This window comes from Mastigoproctus giganteus, chromosome 13, assembly GCF_048544385.1.
Source record: "Mastigoproctus giganteus isolate SK-2022 chromosome 13, ASM4854438v1, whole genome shotgun sequence".
NCBI classification, from domain to species: Eukaryota; Metazoa; Arthropoda; class Arachnida; order Uropygi; family Thelyphonidae; genus Mastigoproctus; species Mastigoproctus giganteus.
In genome coordinates, this window is record NC_143587.1 from 22,957,112 (window position 1) to 22,982,207 (window position 25,096).

A 25,096-nucleotide genomic window follows, 5' to 3' on the forward strand; every position below is an offset into this window, starting at 1 on the left:
TAGTAATCTGCGTTAATAATGATATAACTAGTAGAATAAATTCTGATAACATCATTACTTTCCTTATCAAACGTGCCATCAGCATGACCTTCACATGTGGTTTTGATTGCTGCGCCTTTTTTGGCCTTGCTGACAAAGTTGTTTTATCATCCTCCAAGCATAAGCGGCCCTCTTTAAACTTTACAAACCACTGAAAAGGCTTCGAATGGCATACAGCATCTTCTCCAAAAGCTGTTTTTAGCATTTCCTGAATTTTTTGGATACATTTTTTCTGAATTTAAACAAAATTTAATGCAAATTTTCTGTTAAGTGAAATCATTCATTTTAAAATCCGATTTAAAAATCTCTTATTGTGGAATATAATGTTATGTGGCTGTTGTAGCTTGGGGCCTTTGCCCTAAATACTTATAATAATTCGATGTTCATGATTTTTTTTCTATATTGTCTATTAATAAATCCAAGGCTATTTTCATTAATAAATTTAATTAAATACGATATGAGATCAGCTAGAACGTTAAAACAAAAATCCTGCAACCAAAATCCCATTATAACCCTAATGAGAAAGTAAAACCGATGAATGAATGAATGAATGAATATTATAATATAAAAAAACAAATAAAAAATAAAATCCTGGAAATCGCTTGGATGGCGCCTACAGATAGTGGCGCCATCCGGTGTTACTCTGAAGAACTAACACCATCACTAGACTCAAGCTGAAGCTAAAGAGCTCCACAATCCATAGATGGATGATGATATCGAAGAGAAGTAATGAACATACTGCATCGAGTGTGGCACAGGGTCGGCTCGAAAGGTCGGAGACAGAGGAGTACAACAGATCAAGTGGCAATGCTGTTCTCCGTATGATTACCACAAGGGAAGAGCAAGCCAACCCAGCCCAATCAACTGGAAGTGAAGGGAAAAAAACACCACTGCATGAAGTGGATGGTCGAAATGAATACGTTCATCATTAGAGCATACTACGAAGTAACCAAGCTAGAGACCAATATGACAATGAAGAGCACGAGACTGCATACCAAATGGTTGGAATGATTCCCGGATGTTCAGGTCACCGAACAGCAAATAGCGAACCAGAGAAGGACCGTCGTCACGAAGAATCTGATAACGGCTGCAATATTGAAAAAAAAAATCAAGCAAGATGTGAGCTATCAACCAAAAAGAACAGTGAATATGGAGAACCGGACGATGAAGAACAAGAAGAAATACAACCCGAGCAGCTGAATTGGAAAGAAATAAGGTTATGATATACAGAAAAGAAGACAGGTGGAAGAAGGCCCTAACAGAATTCGAGGGGTTGGACTCCACAAAGACCAACACGATACCGAAACAGAGACTTAATAGAATCCTGTGGCAAGTCACAGACCACCTCGATCAGCAAATAGTACCACATTACCTCGACAACAATGTGCAACGCTGGAGGCCATCCACACAGCCGTATACTGTGCTGCCATAATCAACAGAAGAGAAGCGAGAGAAACGAAAGAAACGAAAGAAACCAGAAGAAACGAAAAAAAGGAACCGCCCGCTTAGGAAAGCAGGTTTAAAGGAAGATAGACAAGCATTAAGATAGGCTAGTTGACCCAGTCAATCAATGGAGTAACATGAGTGAGAAGTTGATTGGAAAAATGAAAAGCATCCTCAAGAGAGAACGTCCACAGCAAACACGAGACCAAAAATCAGAGAATAGTACACTTAGACACACTAAAGCAGAATCTCCTCGCACACAGCAAGAGACTACGCCGACACAAAGAGAGCTCCCAGAGGGAAATGAACAACAGAGTCTTCGATGAAAATAAAAGAGCTTCGGACAAGACGGGAAAGACGGCAACGGACCACCCGAACAGAAGACGATCGAAGAGTTCTGGGGAAACATAGGGAGCGGTGAAGCAAGACAGCTGAGCACCCTAAATAGAACTAAAAGGGAAGAAAGGACATAAAGGAGGACAGAATGGGAGATTCTGCAGGAAGAAGATCAACTGGCGAACCCCGTGAATAAATAACATACACAACTACTGGTACAAGAAGTTCACTTGCATACACGAGCAGAGCAATTCACCCGGTTGATAAGTCACCCAGTGTTTCTCACTCAAAGAATCACATACCTGGCGGCTAAGGACCAAGATACAAGAAACCGGCGAAATATAGGCCGATCACCTGTCTCCCAAGGTGACAGGTGATCGGCCTGTCACCTTGGTACAAGAGATGTACAAGAGCTACATAACTAAGAAGATATCATACCACTTGGAGAACCAGAACATCATGGCCGAAAAGAAGGGATGCAATCGGATGAGCAAAGGATGTAAGGAGCAATTAACCATTGATTAACCAGTTATAGAGCAGGCCGACAACAAGCGCCACGACCTGTACACGGCCTACATCGATTACCACAAGGTTTTCGACTCCGTGCCTCATAGCCGGATAACAGAGATGCTGAAGATCTACGAAGTCAATCCGACAGTGAGAAACACAGTCGAGAACATTACAACCAGACCGACCTCCGTCAGAAGAGAAATCTTTCAGGGATCGTCCTGAGCAGCGTGGTTCTGTTTAGCACTCAAACCGCTATCCACCATGCTCAAGAGCAAGTGTGGATATACTCTCAAAGAAGATAGGAAAAACCTGTACATCCTCTCCCACCTGACAACATGAAGCTCTATGCAGCAACCGAGAAGCAACCAGGTAATCAGCAGCAACTCTGGATCACTGAAGAATTCAGCAATGATATCAGGATGGAATTTGGACTAGACAAATAGACTTTGGACTTTAGATAAAATGGTTTTCAATGCATGGCTCATGAGCGGGGAACTCTTTCCCGAGACTGAAGGATTCATGCTCGCCATCCAAGACCAGGAACTATAGAAAATACATCTCCAAGGATCCCAGAGTGACAGATGACACATGTTGGCGATGCCACCTGGATTCAGAAACGATCCAACACATAATCATAGGATGCATGGTCCAGACGGAGTCTTTACTGCAGGCACGAGGTCTCCAGGATAATACATCAGAAGTTAACGAGGAAATACCAGTTGATCAAAGAAGGTGTAGGCCATTACAACTACGAACCCCAGGCTGTACTAGAGATCCCAACTCATAAGCTGTACTGGGACTGCATCATAATAATGGACAAGACAATCACGCACAACAGAAGACGAGAGTACAACCTCCAGAAACCCAAAAGAAAAAGATCAGGAAATACACAGACCTAAGACAGGAGGCCAAAGAGATATGGTATATAGAAAAGGTAACGACCATCCCAATCACCGTGAAAACCACAGGCATGGTGCCAAAGACCCTACACAAGAGCCTAGCAGCAATAGATGGTCTCCCCGAGAACATCTACAAGGAACTCCAGAAGTCGCAATCCTGAACACCTGTAGGACAGTCGGCGAGTTCCTTGACCAATAGTAATAGCCGGACATAACAACCGCCCTGCACTTGATCTCACTACCCATCACGCGATGGAAACGCGTGGAAACCCCCGTCAGAGAGAAATAATAACAATAATTTTTTTATAATGATGATAATTTTGAACGGCTAAATATTATTTCGTGATCAGCTTTGATATTCAGAATCATGTGCAGTTATTTTTGCATGTTTTAAAGTTCTAAATGTTGTAAAGTTGTAAATCGAATGAAGCATTCATGTTTTTTGTTTTTTTTTTATTTTGATTTCTTTTTGAAATGAAAACTTAAAATATAACAGAAATGCCTTTAACCCAAACTATGTTTAAAATTCAAAATGCATCTTTGCTTGGGAGAGGGCGAAAAACTTCAGATAAAAAAAACGTGTTAAGCATTTCTTATGTTTTACTGTACGTCGTAATATGTACAAATAAAACAACAATCTTAAGATTATACTGTCTGTCCACTTGAAGACGAATGGATTCAGTCTCCAGAAAGAAGCGGATTATTTTGATCATTTGTTGTATCTCTAAAGTAACCCTCAGGATCAACGCGAAACAAAGTAATAAACTGAGCAAAGCTAACATTGGTGGAGTTAATATCGGGTTGTCAGGATTCATCAATCATCGTTATCGAGTATTGGGCGTCACGAGGTCACAGATGAGGGTGGGGCAATATAGAGAAATGTCTGTTCGCCTGAGACTGCAGTAAAGAATCGAAGAAAGAATATTCGAGAAAAAAAATTACAAAATCCTAGCAATGGATCGCAAGAAACATAAATCTGCACCAGATTTCTTTAATCCTCTTCGTCAACCGTCGTGTTATTGGGTAAATGCCCTGGGATTTTCATTTCTCGAGTATCTGTGATGCTACCAACTACCTATCTAATTTACGAAATTTAATTTAAATAATCCCTTCTTTACGTTGAGAAAATCAATTAATTCTATTCCCATTAAAATACTTTTGTTTAATCCCCACTTTAAAATTTATATTTAAAAAAATTATGCAAATAGGTGCACGATATTAGCTGCTAGACCGATTGCCCAATCGACACCTACATTCTCGGAATACACAAGCAAAAAATAAAATAAAAACGGATAGTTAACGGGAAAAGTGGAAGAAATTCAGAGTAATCATTGGTTAGTTTTTATTCCCTCGTTACCCCTCGCCATCTTCTTGTAGCCCGCTTCGGTCTCGCCTTCCGATAAGAAGCGAAGAGGGAGATTAGCTATTAACCCTAGACCAGAACGGTCCTTGATTAAACTCGACAGTACAGATAATTATCTTCCTCTTTCCAGCACGTGCCTTAATATCCCCTTTTCTCGACAACCTCTAAATGTTGTGTCCCCCGACATTCCCCATGGAACGCCCACCACCTGTCAGCTGTAAATTATGTCGTTAATTGGAAACATCCACATTATTTGATGTTTGAACGAATTCATTACTGCAGTGATGTAAGAAACATTTGCCAAAATGTACTTGGTGAATATTAAGACTAACAAGCAAACAAAACTGTAATAAATCCCACGTAACTTATAATTTCAGCCGGTAATTTTCGTATTATTTTGTAGAAAGCTGTGAATATATAATACGAATTAAAAATCTACAAAAATAACGAATTTAAGGCCTATATTAATATTAGTGATATTATTTTTATTATTAATCTTAAAATAGGAAATTTAAATTTTCTTATATTAACACCACAAAGCTATAAAATTACATGGAGTCCCATTGCAAACGATTGTCAATTTTTGGCATTTTGCCAGAACGTTTCCCAGCATTCCTACTTGCTTGCATGGAGTAAAACTCAAATTATTTCGTAATTATATGACATGCCAATGTAGAATGATTCGCCTACCTGTCTTTCATTGATCTGTCAGTAATTTCTAAATAAAAATACGTTTAACTGTTTTAGAAAAAATAAATAAATCTGCTTTGCTAAACTGATTATATTATTCCACAAAGCAATTAAGCGCTTTGCGTACGAGGTTATATTTTATGACTTGAATGTTGTCTAATAAACAAACACGCAATCAGTGTTGCCATTTTAGTGGAATTGCTTCAGGTTTGGTGGTTTAAAATATATAATAGGTGATAGCGGTTTTTTTTTTTTATCGGAATGAGTTTAAATGTAAAAATTTTAAATATGTTTTATATATTTTTTAATGCATTTTATATATTTTGGCAACGTAACATTTAAATTAAGAAATATTTATTTAGCGATATAAATATTTCATAATTGAAATGTTTTAATGATATACATAGTAGGGATATCTTATTTAATAGTTTTTTTTTTATAAAGCGAAGAATCGGTTTTATATTATTCAGGGATCCCCTGAGGGGAACCACAACAATTTCAATACGTAGTTACACTCGCGGTCAAACGATATGACCGTTGGTTCATAGCTTTAAATTGTTGAATAAATCTAAAAATGTGGAAGAAATTCTAATGAATTAGCCCCACCTTTTTTTGAAACCGCGAAGGAATGCCATTGGATTATTTTTCTTCGTTGTACTTGAATCATCTGGAGAAACAAAATTATAGCGATGAATAACCTCATCGTGGGTATAATTAATGTCTCGGTAGAGATCTTTATATGCAGGCCATTCATCACTGATGATTCTTGTACCTGACAATATTCTCTTTCTTATAATTGATAATAGAGTTGTTTTATCTCTATTTTCTACCGGAACTAAAAAAACATTGTTTGGTAATGCTTTCGAATGCACCAAAAACCCATTGTGTTCATTTAGTCGTCCTCTATTATTTTATTATTAGCTATACGGTGCAAGGAAGCCTGAGGCTTATGCTGAACCAGCCGAAAAAAAAAAAAAAATCCTGAATTCTTGAGAGAGAGAGAAGTAGTAGTAGTGGCATGTGATGCAAGAAAGCAAGTGTATGAGCTTATGCAGCATCAGCCAAAAAAAAAAAAAATCACACCATTCCCTCCAAATGCCTGTCCAGTTCTTCCTTAAATTTATTTAACCTATCAACTTCCACAATGACAGATGGAAGTTTGTGCCAGCAATTAACCACCCACTGGCTAAAGGCAAATTTCCGCACATCTATTCTACATCTGTCTTTTCTTAATTTGAATTTATACCCCCTTAGGTTCGTAATCTGAACAAGTGGAAGGATCCCATCAGAATTCAGCGTGCTCAACCCATTTAAGGCCTTATACACCTCAATCAGATCACCGTGCAGGTGCCTAGTCTCCCGCCACTGCAATTTGCAGAACTTAAGCCTCTCTTGGTAAGAGGATCCCTTCATTCCCCTCAACAATCTTGTTACACTTCTCTGTATATCATTGACAAATTCCTATATATCATTGACAAAACCCCATGACCTGCCCTGGCAGCCTGTCTGCATTGCTCAGAAAACTTCATATCTGACTGCACAATTACTCCCAGGTCTTTTTCATTTTCTACCACCTTAAGTGTAGTACCACACAGTTGGTACTTTTCTCTGGGATTACTTCTACCCATATGCAGTACTTTGCATTTGTCAAGGTTAAACTTCATTTACCACTTCTTAGCTCATCTGCTCAAATTTTCTAGATGCTGTTGCAATAGCACACTGCCATTACTGTCATTAACAAACCTGCCAACCACCTTTGCATCATCTGCAAACTTCGACACTAAGCCTGATATACCTTTATCAATATCATTGATAAATACACAAAATAACAGAGGACCCAACACTGAACCCTGTGGGACTCCACTAATAACATTAGTCCATGAAGAGCAGCACTCATTAATTACCACCCTCTGTCTTCTCTCACGCAACCACCCTTAATACCATTCTGCTCCAATTTGTACAATAGTCTTCCATGCGCAACAATGTCAAAAGCTTTCCTGAAATCCAAATATATGATATCAAAATTATTTTTTGCATCCAGTTCCTTTGTGACCACATCATAATAACCAATCAAATTTGTCAGACAAGACTTTCCCTTAAGAAACCCATGCTATGCCTGAATTATTGCTGCAGTCTTGTCTAGATGATCCTGCAATGCATCTTTAACCAGTGACTCCATTATTTTACCCGGAACAGAAGTTAAACTAACTGGTCTGTAATTACTCGTGTCACCCTTCGCTCCCCCTTTGTGAATTGGGGATACAGTTGCACATCTGCAGTCCGTGGGGACCTCCCCTGAGTCCAAGATTGCTCTCATAATTATGGCTCAGGGTTTGCTTAGTTGCCTTAGCCGCCTCCTTTAATATAACTGGATAGATCCCATCCACCCCAGATGCCTTTCTTATGTTTAACTTCAACAATTTCTACTCCACTTTGCTCTCAGTTATTACAAAATCATTAAGCACCCTGCTACAATTTGATAACCTTCTGCCATTTTCAAACCTTATTAACTCTTCATGTGTGAATGTAGATGCAAAATACTCATTCAGTTTGTTTGCTATCTGAGCAGGATCATCAACAGTCGAACCATCGATATCAAGTGGACCAATCTGATTCATCCCCTTCTGCTTTGAGTTTATATAAGTAAAGAAGTCTTTGCTGTTTTTCTTAGCATCCTTTCCTAAAGATTTCTCGTAATCTGCCTTCGCCTGCCTAACCTCCTTTGTGACCTGATTACAGACTAGCTTATATCTGCCATAGGCTTCTGTGTCACATGATAATTTATATGCATCCCATACATTTTTCTTCTCTGTCACGAGTCTCATTAGTTCATTTGATAACCATTTAGGCCTAAACCTTGAACAATATTTCTTAATAGGTATGAAACTTTTAGTAGCTTTCACGATTAATTCCTTGAATGCTTCCCACTTAGAATTTACTGTTGGTAACATCGTCAGTTGATCCCACTGTACAGAATTTAAAAACTGTCTGAGACCACTGTACTCACCTTTACGGTAGCAAAAACCCTTTCCTTTACCCTTGATGGTAATTATATCTTTAAGTAAATCCCACATCAGTACACTGTGATCACTGCCACCTAGTGATTCCTTTATCTGCAAATTCTTAATCACCAAGAAAGAGAAGAACGATGATGATATCCAGCTCAGACCCTGGGTATCCCAAGCCCATACTCACCAGATGTGACCCCCTGGGGTTATTATATAGCCTGGGGTTATATGTAGCATCTACCAAAAAAAAAAAAAAAAAAATTTACAAAACAATTCCCTCTAAATGTTTGTCCAGTTCCTCCTTGAATTTATTTAAGCCCACAACTTCCACAACACAGATGGAAGTTTGTTCCAGCAATTAACAACCCCTTGGCTAAAGGCAAATTTCCGCACATCTATTCTACAACTGTCTTTCCTCAATTTGAATTTATGCTCCCTTAGGTTCGTAATCAGAGCAAGTAGAAGAATCTCCTCAGAATTCAGCGTGCTCAACCCATTATGACCTCAATCAGATCACCTCGCAGGTGCCTAGTCTCCAGCCGCTGCAATTTGCAGAACTTAAGCCTCTCTTGGTAAGAGGACACCTTCGTTCCACTCACTAATCTTGTTGCCCTTCTCTGTACACGCTCAAGAAACTCTACATCCTTCCTAAAATGAAGCCTCCAGACCTGTACGCAGTACTCAAGGCATGGCCATTGCTTTATACAAAAGGATAATTATCTCCAAAATCTTACCAAAGATTGAATCGTTTAATGAATAAATTATTGATTCCACAAACACTGTGTTTGAGAATATAATAATTACTTCTGTTGTGGATCAACGGTGTTGTGTTATGTCGTTTAGTTAATATTGTAGTAGCTACTTTTGGTTCCGATTTAAATTTCTACTTCTGGTTTCAATCTCCTAACTGGTTTCTGATGTAAAGAAGGAACAGATGAAAGTCCAACAAAAAAGTAATATAAAACGTTACAAAAACTGAAACCTTTTTTTTTTTTTTCATAATTTTCCAATTCTAATCTCTTTGAAAATTGCAAGCGTTTTTAATATTTCTTCATTCGTACGCTGCATGTTCACTTTATTATGAACACTTTATTTACTATGAAGTACAAGATATATGCAATATGTAAATCGAGGTCACATGATATGTGACGTGTTCAGGAAGCCCTATAAAACGTGTGCCGTGTGCAGGAAGCCCTTTTGGTCCTAATTAGCGCCGAAATCAATTAGTTCTACTTTCAGTAGTGGCAAATGATGCAAGGAAGAAAGCTTATACAGTATCAACCAAAAAAAAAAGAAAAAAAAAATCTATTAATTTGTCTAATTCTTCTTTAAAAGTCTTCATGGGTAGAACTGTGATTTTAATCACCGTCCTTGCACACCGGGTGGAAAAAGGCCCGATTTCGAAGCCCATCAATGACGCCAACAATTTTAGGACTTTTCTCCCAATGTGGCTAGGTCTCAGGCGAGGTTTGCAGATTTTCGCCATGAAATTCTGGTTTTTAATTCAACAAACCGACCGCAGAAAAATGCAGTTATAGGCACAATATACTTAGTTGCATTGGCGCTTAGAGCGCGCAAACGCACACCTTTTTTTAAATTTATTCAAACTACCCACTTCCACAGCATCAGATGGAGGTTTGTCCCAACAATCAATATTTTGGCTGAGAACAAGCTTTCGCACATCTATCCTGAAGCCATCATATTTTTAAATTTGTTAAAAATTGTGCCCCTTTGTGTCGTTCGACAAAGGGCCAAGATTCCGTAGACATTTAATTTACTCAATCCATTTAAAACCTTAAACGCTTCAGTAAGGTCTCCTCGCAGGTGCCTGCTTTCCAGATGCCACAGGACTGAACTATTTCTTAGTAAGAGTATCCTTTTATGTTCCTGACTAACCTTTGTTGCTCTTCTTTGCACCCAATTCAACCAATTCACCCAATTCGTGTAGTGCAGTGCATACGTCCTCCACACACCGGGTATAAAAAGCCCTGGGTTTGAACTCCGTCAATGAGCGAGGAATATTTTTTTGGGCTTTTTCTACAACGTGACTCAGTCAGTCTCAGATGAGGACTGCGTGGTATTTCCTCCCGGAAACTCGGATCCTAGTGCAGCTGCACTCCCTGTACCATAAAATGATACGCCACAGAAACATCCTCGACATCAGACTACTGAATAAAATCGTCACTGGAATCATAAGCATTCCATCGTTTCCAACTCCATGTCTTATCAGTCAACAAGTCGTTCAACACCAGAAAGGTAAACTTTCATTTCAAGAAAAACAACTTTATACAGATCTACAGGGATGGCTGACTTACGATTGACCTCTTCGTAGATTTACCTTTCAAATAGCATGACCGTTCATCTGTTTCAACGGTGTAATTACATTTTATTCTAAATATGTATGGTCCTGATCACAGTATATAACAGTTTGGCAAATTTCAGCTCCTAAATAATACAATTCTTGGTATTTATTCTAAGAACACCGTATATCTAGGTATTAAAGACGACTTCAGGAAATCAAGTGGAATTTAATCCCGCGACGCCACAATATATTATTTTCTTACTGAAAGGTCGAAGTGGTGACATCAGAAAGATATTACTGCCTCTGCGCAAAATGTCTATTGATCACGAAGTTCCATTCACTAAAAGTCTTCCACGCGGCATAGGAAAGCACGTAAATATGGCCAACAAGAACAAACATAAGTTTAAATTCCATCACGATCTGTCATCGGGATTACTCGAGACATCTGGAACATTTCCAGAAAAAAAAGAAAGAAGTGAGATACTCCTTTGCCAACGGCCTTGCGCATCCCCCCTGGCGGTAAGCCAAAAGAAACATGACTTGGGCAAACAGCCGTTCTATGAGAGAATGTTTGTTGCTTTAATCTCTAGGCTTGGGTAGTAAGTGGGTCAGATATAACTATAAATCATATACAATCAAGTGTTCAGAAAATATGGTGTTAGCCAAAGTGTCATCAGGTCAACGAGGACTATTTTGGTTTCCCAAATTAACAACGAAGTGTTCAGATAAACTCTTATCTTCAGAATGCGGAAGGTGTTTGGAAATTAAAATTTCTGGGTGGTGGTTTTTTTAGATGAACAACACCTCTTTGGTCCCTAAATTGAAATTCAAATCAGTCAAGTCTGATGCCTTACTTCTGAGCAACAGGAATTCAATAATACAAGCTCATTCTTTCGATGCGATTGTAAATGGAAACAAATAAAAAAACATATTGGGGAAAGAACAAATTCTAAATTATATGGATTGACAAAAACGAATATATATAAAATATTTATTTATAAAATGCAACAGCGTACCAGTTCGTAGTTGACCAGAGGTTCACATGGTGCTATAACCTGCAAAAGAAAAGAAAAGGAACCTGTAAGGCATTTATTTTAACTACTTGAATATTAATTTTTATTGTAAACTATAGAAACTTGTTGTCAGCTATACAAAAAGCGATAATTTATTAAATTAACATAAAATAAATACTAGATAGTTTTACTAGACTGATCACTAAAGAACTAAAATGGTCTTCGGCAGGACACATAGCTCGAAGACATGATGACAGATGGACTAAGAAAATAACAGAATGGTACCCAAGAGGAGCTAGAAGAAAACCTGGAAGACAAAGGCGGAGATGGATAGATGAAATTCATGAGTTTGTGGGTAGTAAATGGATGGCCAGTGCTCAAAACAGAAGGAACTGGAAAGTTGCTGGAGAGGCCTTCATCCTGCATTGGATTGAAAATGGCTGATGATGATGATGTGATCAGTATCTCGTGTTGGTCACAGACAAAACCTCTGTCTGTGACCAACCAACCAACCAACCAACTTAACCCAATTTCTGTTTACTTTCAGTGACTTTTGAGTTCACTGACATTTTAAATATTAATTTAAAACAAATTAGAATTTGGCGTTATAGGCACTATTCATATCAGGTGGAACAAATGTCAGGAATCATGTTTTAGGCTTAAAAATTCAAATATGTAAAACAAATGTTTATAAATTGGGTAAGGCAGGAGGTGTTAGACTTTTCTTTTCTCGCTGGCTCAGTCACAAGTGAAAGATACTGGACATTTTGTAAAAGACAATACTTTTTAAGCATTTTAAATACTTTGTAGAATATATTTATTCGCTTTGATCCAACCATTTTCAAATTTATTAGTAAGTTAGGCTTAACGCGAACTTGAAAACAAACTGCAGAAGTTGCAGCTTTGTTTTGCAATTCGTTTGAAAACAAGCAAATGGCACTTTAAATTCATCAGAGTCATTACTGTCCATTTAAATTCTTCTTTCAATAATTGCACATTACATACCGGTAATTTATTATTTTAGCCAAATTGCGAAAAATGACTCCACTAACCCTGGATGAACAAATAAAGGATATTTGTTTGTTTGTTATTTGGTTTTTAGGAGCATTAGCAACTAAGGCCATATTGCTCCGGGAGATGCGGTGGTCATTTCCTGACCTTTCCGCATCTTCCGTATTTGGTGGTGACGGGCTCGAACCCCGGTCTAATCAAGAAGCGTGTGCTACGCACCGCTGCTCCTTCCCACCTGGCTACGGAGGCGCCCAAGGATATTTGTAGATATACAGGTGTCCAGATATTAATGAGAGGGCAGTGTAGTTAGTGTATGAAGCACTAGCTACACTGCTATAATATCAGCTAATAATATCACAGCTCAATCTCCTATATCATCTCAGCTCCTTAAGAATCGTATGAGGATAGGCTTGTTATACTACAGACACCCGTTTCTGGATGTAGATAGTGGGGAGAGGGGGGTGGTTTCTTCTGTAATCAGACTTGAAAGGTCCTCGCTTAGTAATGACATTTCATTTGTCCTTTGAATCGCAAGAAAAAAAAATTAGAAGGGACAGATCTAGTAACATCGATTTGTTTTTCTATCAAAAGTTGTTGGATTCCAGTTGGTCCTTGTGGATTGGTGGGGGGAGTTCACGCTAAGCATCTGGGCCCACTATTTAAGGGAGACAGTGCATACCTGGTGCTGCAAAAGTGTACGCAAAAAATGAATGAATGAAACGAAAGAAAATTAATCATAAATCACAAAACAAAAGGAAACTAAAACAATCCTCTAAAAGTAAACCATCCATTTTGTTCAATGCAGCATTCGGCGCGAAGAATCCAATTACCTGGCATGTCTTGTGTTTCAGGACTATTCTTCCAGATGGTTTCAGCAACCAAAATGCGATTTCAGTTCGCCTTGTGTGGTAATACGCGTAGAATGAACCATGGATTTCGTGCAACCACACACAAAGTAATCTATGAGTACGAAGAGGTCGGATGATTGCGGTGGACATTGTACAGGGCAATTCTGATTAATCCATCCGTTATTGTACTCCATATTTAAGAATCTTCAGGGAAGAAGTGGGCTGTGCATCATCGTGCATAATTCACATCCTCTGCCGATTTTCAAGGGAGTATATCTTTCAATAGTTCCCACAAATTTCGCCACGAAAATGGCATTCCTGCTAAAAAAAACAGGTACCATTAAGATTGTCCCCAACAACGCTACACTAAACATTAAAGCAAAAGGTATATTGATGAGTACCGACAATCGTGTTTGGGATTTCATCGGCCAAGGTGTGTTAGCGCTTCATTTCTTGAGGATCACATTGCAAAATGAGCCACTGACAAAAGTTTTTGCATTTACTCATCAAATCTTTTACTCATCAAATTTGCATTTACTCATCAAATCTTTTACTCATCAAATTTGCATTTACTCATCAAAACATCCACAGTTGCGGTCCCAGGACTTTCTGAAGAAGGGAAAGGGGTAAAGCAACGCTTCAGGGAATCATTAAGCTTTAATCATTATCTAGCAATAAAAAAATCCACATTATTATGAACCTCGCTGTAAATCAAATCTGTTAATTCAACAAAACTAAAAGGATTTGTAATGCCTTCCATAATATCAATTTAACAAATATCGAGCTGTAAAATAAGGCAATTGTGGAATCTGCAACTCAAATAAACTTGTTTATAACTTTTTTTCTTATTTTTAGTTGTAAAATATCCTCCTACATTTCTTCCACGAAACTTTGAAATAACCTGTACAGAAACAGATATATAATTTCATCAAAATTATGATAAGGACCACAGCACCAATGTTGTCCATAGATGGCAGCACCTGCAGGATTAAAATGCAAATATTACTGTACTGTGGATCGAAGCAAACGTACAGGAGGGTAAATTTAATACATGCAAAGCCAAATCGATTATTAATAGGATGGCGCCTGCGGGGAAAGCTGTAACAAGGTTTAACAGAACCCATTTTCCACGTCGCTGGTGTTCTCCCTGTATTATTACGCCCACAGTTACTCCCATGGATTAATTTGCTCGTTTTTGTGATTGTCGGTAGGTGGCAGTTTGCAAAGATGTGGACGAAGACTGCACGTGTACAGCAAAACAAATAAAATATTTATAAAATATTAAAATTACCTTAAAATGTTACTTAAAAATGTGATTTTTAAGCTAACAGATGTCTGAAGATATTACACATCCACAGGTAGAGTTTATGTGATGATTAATTAATGATGGGTGCGTCATCCTAACGGGAACTATTTCTCAACTTCTGCCGACGTTAATGTGATGGAAAATATCAAGGTAGTATAAGAGTTACAGGGAGAGAGAGAGAGAGATGCAAGGTGAGGATGCAATAGATCATCAGGATGTAAATATCCTGAAGATGCAAATAGACCATGAGGAGATTTGGATATAAACCAATTTCGATATACTATATTCTTATCTCGAACAACCTTGCCCATTTGTCGAAAAAAAAAAAAGGTTCAGATAAAGGAGGAGAGTTTGAGATAACCAGTGGATTGAGGAATAGATGATTTCATTCATACACAAGTTCACTAGCACAAATTATTAATTTATAATTTTAAATTAGTAATAAGCACAGATCATCCCATTTTGCATTCTTGTGATGCCAAAGGAAAAGAGATCGAGAATATCCATGAGAGAAAGACTCCATTGGAGAAGATGTTGTCGTTATTGGGTTTCAGGAGATTAGCGACTAAGGCCATATTACTCCGTATATGCTGTCTCCAAATTGCGTGTGTTCTGTGGTAAATTTTCAGTTTGATGGAAGAAAAGACCATCGCCTAAGACCGACTAACTCAGCCACGTTGTGAAAAAGGCCCATGAAAAACCCTCTCTTCATCGACGGAACTTGAACCCAAGTCTTTTCTACCCGGTGTGGGGAGGATGGCGATTCTACAAAATGTGCTGCCCACGAGGTCATTGGAGAAGAGACAGTCACCGTGTTAATTTTAGGTATGTGATTAGGATTCTTTAGGTAAGTGACCAAGTTCTGTGAAATTATTAGTGTGAACTTCAAGAAATTTATGTAACTTATCTCTCCACCCTATGAAAACCTTTGGCTACACCTCTGACTCTGCTTGGCAAACACCATTCGTAATGTTTGGAAAACTATATAATTCGATAACAGTATGACATAAGAAAAAAAATGTTAATTTATTTAAATGGTACACTTCTTGGCAATGTTTTGAGCAACACTCTGCACCTACTTGGCAACTGGTTATCTGGACGTTCCTATTGGTATGAAGTTCAACTAAACTTAAAGGAATTCTTTGCGGCATAAAATAAATATCTGAATCAAATTTTATATTTGATTTCCATGATAAATTTAGACACATTATTGTTTAATTTATTTTATGCGATCATCAAGAACTAACAGAATTGAAACTTATATATAAAAAAAGTGATTAGTTTACATAAAGAGAATAGTTAGTATACAAACATACCCAAAGCCAAACTGAACATTAGATAAGAAACTGTAGGAGTGATATATTTATAAAGCCGAAAGGGTGATTAAGCACATTCCTCTGGAGGTGACCTCAATATTCAATCAACAATGAATTTCAACTTTTTTTTGAGCTACGAGGATACAAAAATTTGTTGCCAAAGCACAAAATAAAATTAACACTAATAATTAAGAACTTATACACTACATTTAGTATTGTGTAAATACTCTTTTTCCGAGATGAACTAGTCAGACAGATCTGGACAGCAGAACTATTATATGTTAGACCTCTCTGGATATCATTTGCTGATCTTATAACGTTGTCCACACATTATTAGATCAACAAACAGCGAAAAATTTACTCTTAAGTAAAGAAACCCGTATCGTAAATTAAAAGGAGTTTATTCGTATATATAAGGATCATTCAAATGAAACAAGGACTCTTTGGATAGGCAGTTAAGACCTGTATGGAACAGATGACGCCCTCTAGGACCACTGTATAATTATAAGTGTTGAATGTTTGACGTCAGGTGGAAAAATTGATTGTGGGCTGTGAATAACATCGATACATCCAAACTGCCCAATTTGCATAGTAAACAATCTTATTTGATCGACACGAACTGCTACTGATAGCTTGGTTATCCCGTACTGCCACAGTCAATGTCCATCGCTACAACAAAACAACGGATAAATTATGACTTGCTATAAAGGCTAAGCAACTAGATATTTTGGCATAGCATTACTCCATATGATGACAGACCACAGCTGGAGGCTGTGTGTTGTAGCACTTCCCACCTCATACCTTCGTGTTATGGGGTCGTTGCTTTCATTGGTGAAGGAAACTTTCAGACATCGATTTCACCAGCAGATGCTGAGGTTATACGTCGAGGATGTTTGTCGCCTTGCGACCCTATGCAATCATACTCTAAAGTAACCAGAAATAAGTAAACAGATGAAGAATAACCATGGTTAACAAGAACGCAATTTACAAACATCTTATTGCCGGATGAAAAACCCGATTTCCGGGAGAGAAAAGCAAGCAACCTTCGCATAGTCTCAATTGTATGGGAATGGACAGCTACATTCATAGGTGCTCAACTAGCGCTGAGTCAGGTAATAAAGCTAAGCTTTGCTTATCACGCTAAAAATTTAACTTCAGTTTCTACCGCAATGATATAAATAATTCCCTTGATGCTTTTTAACACCACTTCATTTTGTATTTTAAAAACAAGAACAGAGATATTTAAATCATGTGATATGATTGCTTCCTAGAAGACCATCACATATTAAGTTTCAATTCGATCAAATTTCATCCTAAAAAAGAAAAAATTGCATATGTATATATCCCCAATGAAAAAGTTTCTAAAACCTTCCTTTATCTTATAATATACATTAGTAAAAAGATATACTTCTCACAAACATAGACAAATAACCTTTATTGTTTTTATTATTTATTTTTAAACGGAGAACTAGGCTATATTTGTTGGTTTTATTGCTCTCATGGACATCCCAGATGACACGATAAAAATTTTTCAGTGGATCGTGACCATGTATTGCAAAACAGATGACACTAACTGCTGGCAATATTTTATAGCCTTTTTGCTAAATAGACCGAATTTCGAAAGAGTTTTTGTTTTGCTAGCCTGTGGAAAAATGTGTGCCTGACTTCTGTCATCGAATGTTTTCGCCATGCACGGGTGAAATCGATGCCACGTGGTGAAGTAAACATAAAGAACGTAACCCTAGAGACACACTAACATTATCGGACTGCAAAGAAATATCAAGGAAGCCTAGAAATGACTATTACGCAACCACCCACTTGAAGATCTAGGGTAGGCTGGGAGGGGAAGGGAAGCGGCTTTCCACTGCACTTCAACAGCTCTTTTATGAAGGTTATTTTTCGAAAAGTCTGCCGTCTAGAAGGAAGGAAAGAAAGATCTCAAATTTCATGTTCGCTAAGATATGAACTCACTTCTTTGATCTGTCTGCCTGTTGCCTTTTTCATCTTATAGAAAGCTGGTGAAGCGAATATCTCGTTTCTCTCCATTTCAACATTAAATTTTTGTTGGGTTTTCTCTTTCCTGGAGAACACATGAACGTGAGTCGTAATCTTATCCTGTCCAAAGGCAGCCATCGAGAAGGTGCTTCAAACCCAAGAGAGCTCCCCACTCTTCATAATTTAATAAAAAATTTTTCCACGATGTCCTCGCCCAAATATTTATTTAAAGCTTCCAGTAAAGCTTTAAGGCTCTAACAACCCCTACTGGAAAGTGAAATATGTACAAATGGAGAAAGACCACCTGTTCTTGTTTACGAGCTGCAGCATCTAAAGATTGATTCTTCATTCACTAGCTGAGATCCTTAAGGTACCAAATACCTGGATCATTTGCAACATCTTCTGGTCGGATTCCCTATAGACTCTTTAACCGACCTTCTATAAACATTGTCAACTCAGTAGATTTCCCAAATGTTGGAATATTTCCCCTTAAAAAGAAATGATTCTATCGCAGCTTTTTTATTAAATCAGATAATTAATTTACCAATTGTTTGGTAAATAAATAATCTGATTTAATATCCCCCTTTAATCCTTCAGATTAAAATTTTCTCCACCAATTTTATTCCTGCAGAGCATGTCTAGGATGCTCTGGGAAAGCGCACTCACTCTACGCTGAAATATGAATTTCTATGCGGTCTTTCTTTCACATCTAAATGTCACGAACTTTTAGTATCAGATAAGAAAGTTGACCCAAGTCATTTCTTACAAATAATTGCCATCTTATTATTAAAGTAAAATCCGAAATGAAGTTGGATAATAATACTCATTAAGTGACTGTCATTTAGGTCAAATATATTTCGTTAAGACTGAGACAATCTCGAAATATATAAATTTCTGAAAAGTAATTTTATATTCAGAAGGGTTACTTACTCCATGGGACTGTTGCGGTTAGACCACATCAGAGAAAGATATATGATGGTAGTTGTCGATAATTAAGACAACTTTCTTTGGCGGCTTGAAGGAGGCGGTTTATCAGCACAGGTTAACCGGTTACATTGCAAATTTCTTTATGAACAAACCTAACAGCTGCGTAATGGATGGTGTGGTTACATTCATTAACATATTTGAAAACTGGCCAACTGCATCTCGAAAATAATTACAGCTAATTTAATGAAGCGACATTTATGGGAGATAAATCCAAGGGTGTGGCGAAGGGCAACTGTCTTCTGTGGATTTGGGACAAATTGCCTGAGGGATGTTTGTTAAGGAGTGGATACCTTCCAGTAACTCCTTACATAAAAGTATTAAATGTGTTTCTCGCTGTAGCAATTTCTATCACCAATGACAGATATTTAGGGCAAGGTAGCGCCACCGTCGTGGTCAGAAGGGAATTAAACCTATTTGGATTTTTAACTTTTCTTACTATAAAGAAAGTGTCAAATATTAAACAGCGTTAAACTTATGCTTTTTGGAGTTTACAATTGGAGTCAACAGATAATTAAATGTATGGTATGCAAATATAAGTTGTCACATGGTACAATCACAAGTTCCTTTGTATCAAATAAATACTGCACGCATTCCTGGGGCTTCTTAGTTGATCCCGTGATGGGAAAAATAGATAATCTTTCCGATTTTCAGAAAGGTGGTTATTGTTGGAGCACATTTAGCAGGAGCCATGACAGAAAAACAAAGGAAATCACTGTGTGTCGAAAGCAACTGCCCTCGTGGGTAGCACAGTTGGTAGGATCGTTGTCCTCCCCACACCGGGTGGGGAAGACCTGCGTTCGAGTACCATCGATGACGGGAGGAATTTTTATGGGCCTTTTTCACAATGTGGCCGAGTTAGTCCGCCTCAGGAGTAGATAGCATGGATTTTTTTTCTCCCGGAAACTGGGATTTTTCGTCCAGCAAACAGAAAATCGACCACAGAACACACGCAGTTTACAGACAATATACATGGAGCAATATGGTCTTAGTCGCTGAAACCCTACTACAACAACAACGAAAGCAAACCATCTCAAAAGTATATAATGAGAGGAAGATGAAAGTAGAATAGAGCTCTAAAAAGAATTGCAGCAGAAAGTCAGTGTTCCAAAAACTAGAGGGTAGGAATTTTTATTATTATTATCTTTATTTATCCTAAGGAGAATGAGCGTCAGAATATGCCAGTGTGCAGCAAATGACTGAAAATTTCAATTTAGGCAAAGAAAGACACATTTCCAATCGATATATCCGATGATAGTTAAAGAATCTAAGATTTGTTAGTAGTGTGCCTATATAGAATCCACTTTTTTTTTCTGTGAAACATGAAAAGATTCGACAGGAGTGATGCTGCCAACGCGAAGATTGGACTGTGGAACAGGGGAAAGAGATCAGATGGTCTGAAGAGTCTCGATTTACACTTTTTTCCACCAGTGATAGGGTAAAAGTAAAGTTGAATCTCATGAAGCCATGCATCCAGGCTATCTTGTGTCTACCACTCAAGCGGCTGGAGGTAGTATCATGGTATCGGGCATATTCTATGGTACGGAGTGAATCCTCACATACCACTAGAATGTTTTATCTTCAATGAATATCTTTCTGTCGTATCGTCTTTCAAAACGATAACGCCACTATCCACAGTGCAAAAATTGTATTTGAATGATTCGAGGAACATTCCCAAGATTTACAACATCCCCACCCCTGGCCTCCTAATTCTCCAGATCTGAATCCAACTGAAAATATCTGGGACATGCTTGACTGGGTAGTTTGGCTTCGCAATTCTATATCGATCACAATAACAGCAGACAAATATCCGGATGGAAGAATGGTCGTGTCTAGAGCTAGACTCTCCCTCAAACACTCATGCCACCACGTGTATGAGCTGTAATTCGCGCAAAAGGTGGTCGTCCTACTATTAAAGAGAGGTGCATACACATATATACGCCAGTGAGTGCATACATATATATACGCCAATCTTGATCATTATAAAAAGCGGAGAGTGCTCCATTTATCCATAGCAGACAGTTTCAGTGCTAGCGGCCCGTACCTGGTAGATAAGGCTTCAATAAGGTGGAGGCTTCAATATATCATGTCTTCTTCGATCGGTTTGCTGGAAAACACGAATTTCCAAGAGAAAAGAAAAAAAAAAAACATGCAACCCTCGCCTCAGCCACCAAAATAATCCCTTGAATCTTTGAGGTGGTTCGAACTCAGCCTTTTCAGCCGGTGTGGGAGAGCGGCAAATATAACCACTGTGCTACGTCAAAGACCCACTTGATGTCTTTTAGCCTTAATTAAAATTAAGTTTGGTCTTACGTGAGCTTGTTCCAGTATATCTAAACTTAACCTGCTCTTACTTATCAATCAATACTCTTTATGTTACCAATTTTTGTTTGTAGTAAGTCTAATTAGTCAGCCGTTTTTAATTAAAATTAAGCTTGTTCTGGCAGTAATAATTTTCATTTTATAGGGCGGACCGTAGATTAGCAATGCATTCTTGATGCTCTTCTCAAGACTTAAGTATTAAGCTTCTTCAATTTTTTTTCGTTTTACTAAAATCACATATCAATTGTAAAGTAAATATCAATTTTACTCCTTATACTACCATGATATTTTGTAATTTATTTTTTTCAACATGTTCCTGTTCTCATAGAGGTCTGAAAACGGCGTTCAATAAAACCTTGAAACGTAGCCAACTATTTTAAGTGTAGACTGATATGGTAACGTTTCAACAAACATCTTGAATCAAATTCTCACGTGGTACAAGTGTATTTTATTTCATTTAACTTCTAATAATGATAAACACGTATAGACCCCCTTTCCAACAATTATATCCACTTCCACATTCCCCTTTTAAAGATCCCCTTTCAAAAAACAATAATATCCACCTGCAGGGGGGACTGTGCAGCAATACAGTCAAACATCCTGATTCACAAAGTTGTGCTGTCAGCAGGAAAAGTAATGGTGACTGCTTTCTGGCACCTTCATTGCCTTCTTGTGCATTTTCAAAAGGCTAGAGATACCATTGAATACTGCATCATATTGTCCACCTCTGAAAGAACTAAGGAACTCAATTCGCGGTTGAAGGACCAACTGTACTGAGAATTCAGTGCTGCTTTTGTACGACAATGCAAGGCCGCATACATTATGTGCGAACTCAAAAAACCATTAATAATTTTGGGTGAGCACTTCTTGATCATCCCTTCCTACACCCCTGACTTTGCCGATTTCTATTTGCATGATCCTCTTAACTTGGTGACAAATGTTTTTTGAACATGCAGATGAAATTAATGAACAGCTCACCACTTGACTAAACCGGACTGTAAACAGAATTCTAGATGAGTGGTGGTGGTGCTGCTGCTGCTGCTGCTTGTAGTTGGAATGATGTCACCATCACGTTTCAAGATGGCGAATTGAAATTAAAGCACTCCAGAATATCTTGAATTTTCCTCAAAAGCACTATAAATTTGATTTAATGACAGTATAAGAGAAAATGACAAGATAATCGAAGTGGAACCCAATCTACTTCTTGACGAAAAAAAAATAATTTTCCCAAATTGCTACAAGCATTCCATAAATAAAATAAAAGTATTCAAATACAGTAGTTCTGAAGTTAGAATATTTGAAGGCCAGTTGCAATCACATTAAACGTAAATTGCTTAGTTTCTGACCACTCGACAACTCCTACTGTTAAACACAATCAACTTCATCCGGCACAGACTGGATAAACGGTACAAAACTATCTCTGGAAGTAGACAAATACCATACCAAACAACTTGCTTTTCTGTCCACGTTCTTTTATGACTTATTACCTCACTTTATTATTAATTAAAAGAAAGAATAACATGTTAATACCTCTGGTGGAACAAAACTTCACTGCTTTTCCGCTTTCAATAGATCCGTATCCTGGAGGAGGTTGGACTGTACAGAATCGCAAACTTGGACATAATTGTAGCTATTAAACCCGACCTTGGGATGGCTTACCTGGTCTGATTAAGTCTTATCACATGAAATGGCTGTCAACCAGGACTGAGTAAGTTTAAATTACACTCTTTTTTCCCATTAGTCTCAAGGAAAGAGGGTAGGGTAAGAGGAGGGTGGTGCTAGCGGCCAGTATTTACCGCTAAAAAGATCCAGTGTGAACAAAATGCTTGGGCTGGCCTCACCTGTAATGCAAGACTGTAAAGATTTATGAAACATATCTTGCCACACTTGGTGTCATCACAGCGCCCTCTGCTGCTGGAGGTGAGATCGCAGTTTACTCAGTTGAAATTACTGAAACTATATTTATAAGTCTTGTAATTCATAGCACAGAACTCAAGTTTCAATAGGTTGCTTTTATTATGGGGGGGGCGAGGGTACGTTTGCATTCCATCAGCTAAATGAAACCTCTAATAGCCACTGTGGGTGGCTGATCGTTCCCGAAGTGTACCATGCTATCAAATGACATATTTGATTACTCCTGACCTTCCAACAACTTCGCAACCCGACCTGAATATCAAACGATGCATCAGAACATCCTAAAAGATTAAGTAATTATAGTTACCGGAGGTTTTAGGAGGTACCACAGAGGGGTTGGGGGAAGAAGCAGGATGAGAGGAGATATCGTACTTCCTTATTGAAGTAGTCATGGTAACAGGAGGTAGGAGAATCTATTCCAATAAACCAGCAGGAGGAGGAAACGGATCTTCAAATACGTCTAATTCCAAGAGGAAGGGTCATGAAAGTCATTCCTTCATTTCTAACTACGAACAAGTGTGAGTATAAACACTTTTGGAAGTTAAAGGAGTGTGGAAGGTGGGGGTAAGGCAAAGGGAGAGAAGTTGTTCCCGACCTGCAGAGAGCTGTTCTACATGAAGGAAGTTTTTATGGGAGATTGGATGACTGAGAGGATTTTGTTGTGTCGCTATAAACATTCGGCCAGACCACGCGCTAAGTAAATACACCCTCCCTTCCTTACAGACCGAGGTAGGTCGGAACTCTACCAGAAAGCTCTTTTGTGTTGTAATAAAGAAGCAATTAAAGAGAGAATGTGACTTGGGAATATTGGATTTCTTTGCGCACCAAGTAGAGGCGAAAGTTGGGTTGGCAGTTTAAAAGAGACAGAGTGAGTGAAAGAGAGTGAACGCGCTAATGTGTTTGCACAAGTAGCCGTAGTGCCGAGAAATATATTTTCCAGGGTTCCTTCTTGGTCTGAATATAATTGTCAGGATTTGCGTGAATACCTCTGGAGGCTTTTATAGTTTGTGGTTGCAAAATTATGGCTAATAAAAGTCTCTCAGAAGGGTAGTTAAGAAAACAGGCATTTGTAATAGCATTCATTATTCGTTTCTATGCAGCATAAAATAGCCATTGTGTGTGTGTGTGTGTGTGAGTGCTTTCTTGTTCCACGTAACAAACTTAAAAATGTACGTACCCAAAACATCAATCATTATATTCCTTTGTTTACATGAATATCTTTGATATACGAGCGTGCCTAATTCCTTGATAAATTTGACTGTTTATGGAAGCAAAACTACATTTGTGAACAGGGCCTCCCTAAGCTATTTTGGTACCGCTGGACACGGATACAACTAGTGCTTGTTCTAGTTTCAAAAATAAATTATTTCCTCTCAAGCACGGACTGACATTTACTTTCTGTAAAATGGACATTTTTCAAAGGTATTCTTTACAATAAAGTGTTTTTAATTGTTTTGAATCCATAAACAGGGAGGGAAAGAAATTCCTCACTAATCATTAATCACTCAGGTTATTATAATGCACTCACCACGAATTGCATTGAGATTGTAATACAAAAAGGAACAGCACTTCCATTATCACTAACGTTTATCAGGGCTGATTAAAAATGCTCAGAAATCAAACCGCGAGGGGACGTTGCCCTGATGAACATCGCCCATACCTTAATGCACATCCAGCTTTGGAAAATTTTAATTCAAGATCTGGGACTGTGATGTGCTTCAGCCAATTTTTTTCCCTCGAATCCTCACTGATGATCATAGAGGGCTGCGAGCATTTGCACGTCATGTTTGTGAACTT

At 38.1% G+C, this 25,096-nt stretch overlaps 1 protein-coding gene across 12 annotated transcripts in view; it reads right to left on the reverse strand.

Moving 5' to 3' along the window:
• Positions 1-25,096, reverse strand: part of LOC150075865 (tensin-1-like) — a 405,993-nt gene that overhangs the window by 207,801 nt on the left and 173,096 nt on the right. For all 12 annotated transcript variants that reach the window (XM_090388058.1, XM_090388057.1, XM_090388066.1 and 9 more), the window contains one exon: positions 11,607-11,645. In XM_090388058.1, coding sequence (XP_090244184.1) covers positions 11,607-11,645 — 39 coding nt within the window. The remainder of the gene's footprint in view (positions 1-11,606; positions 11,646-25,096) is intronic.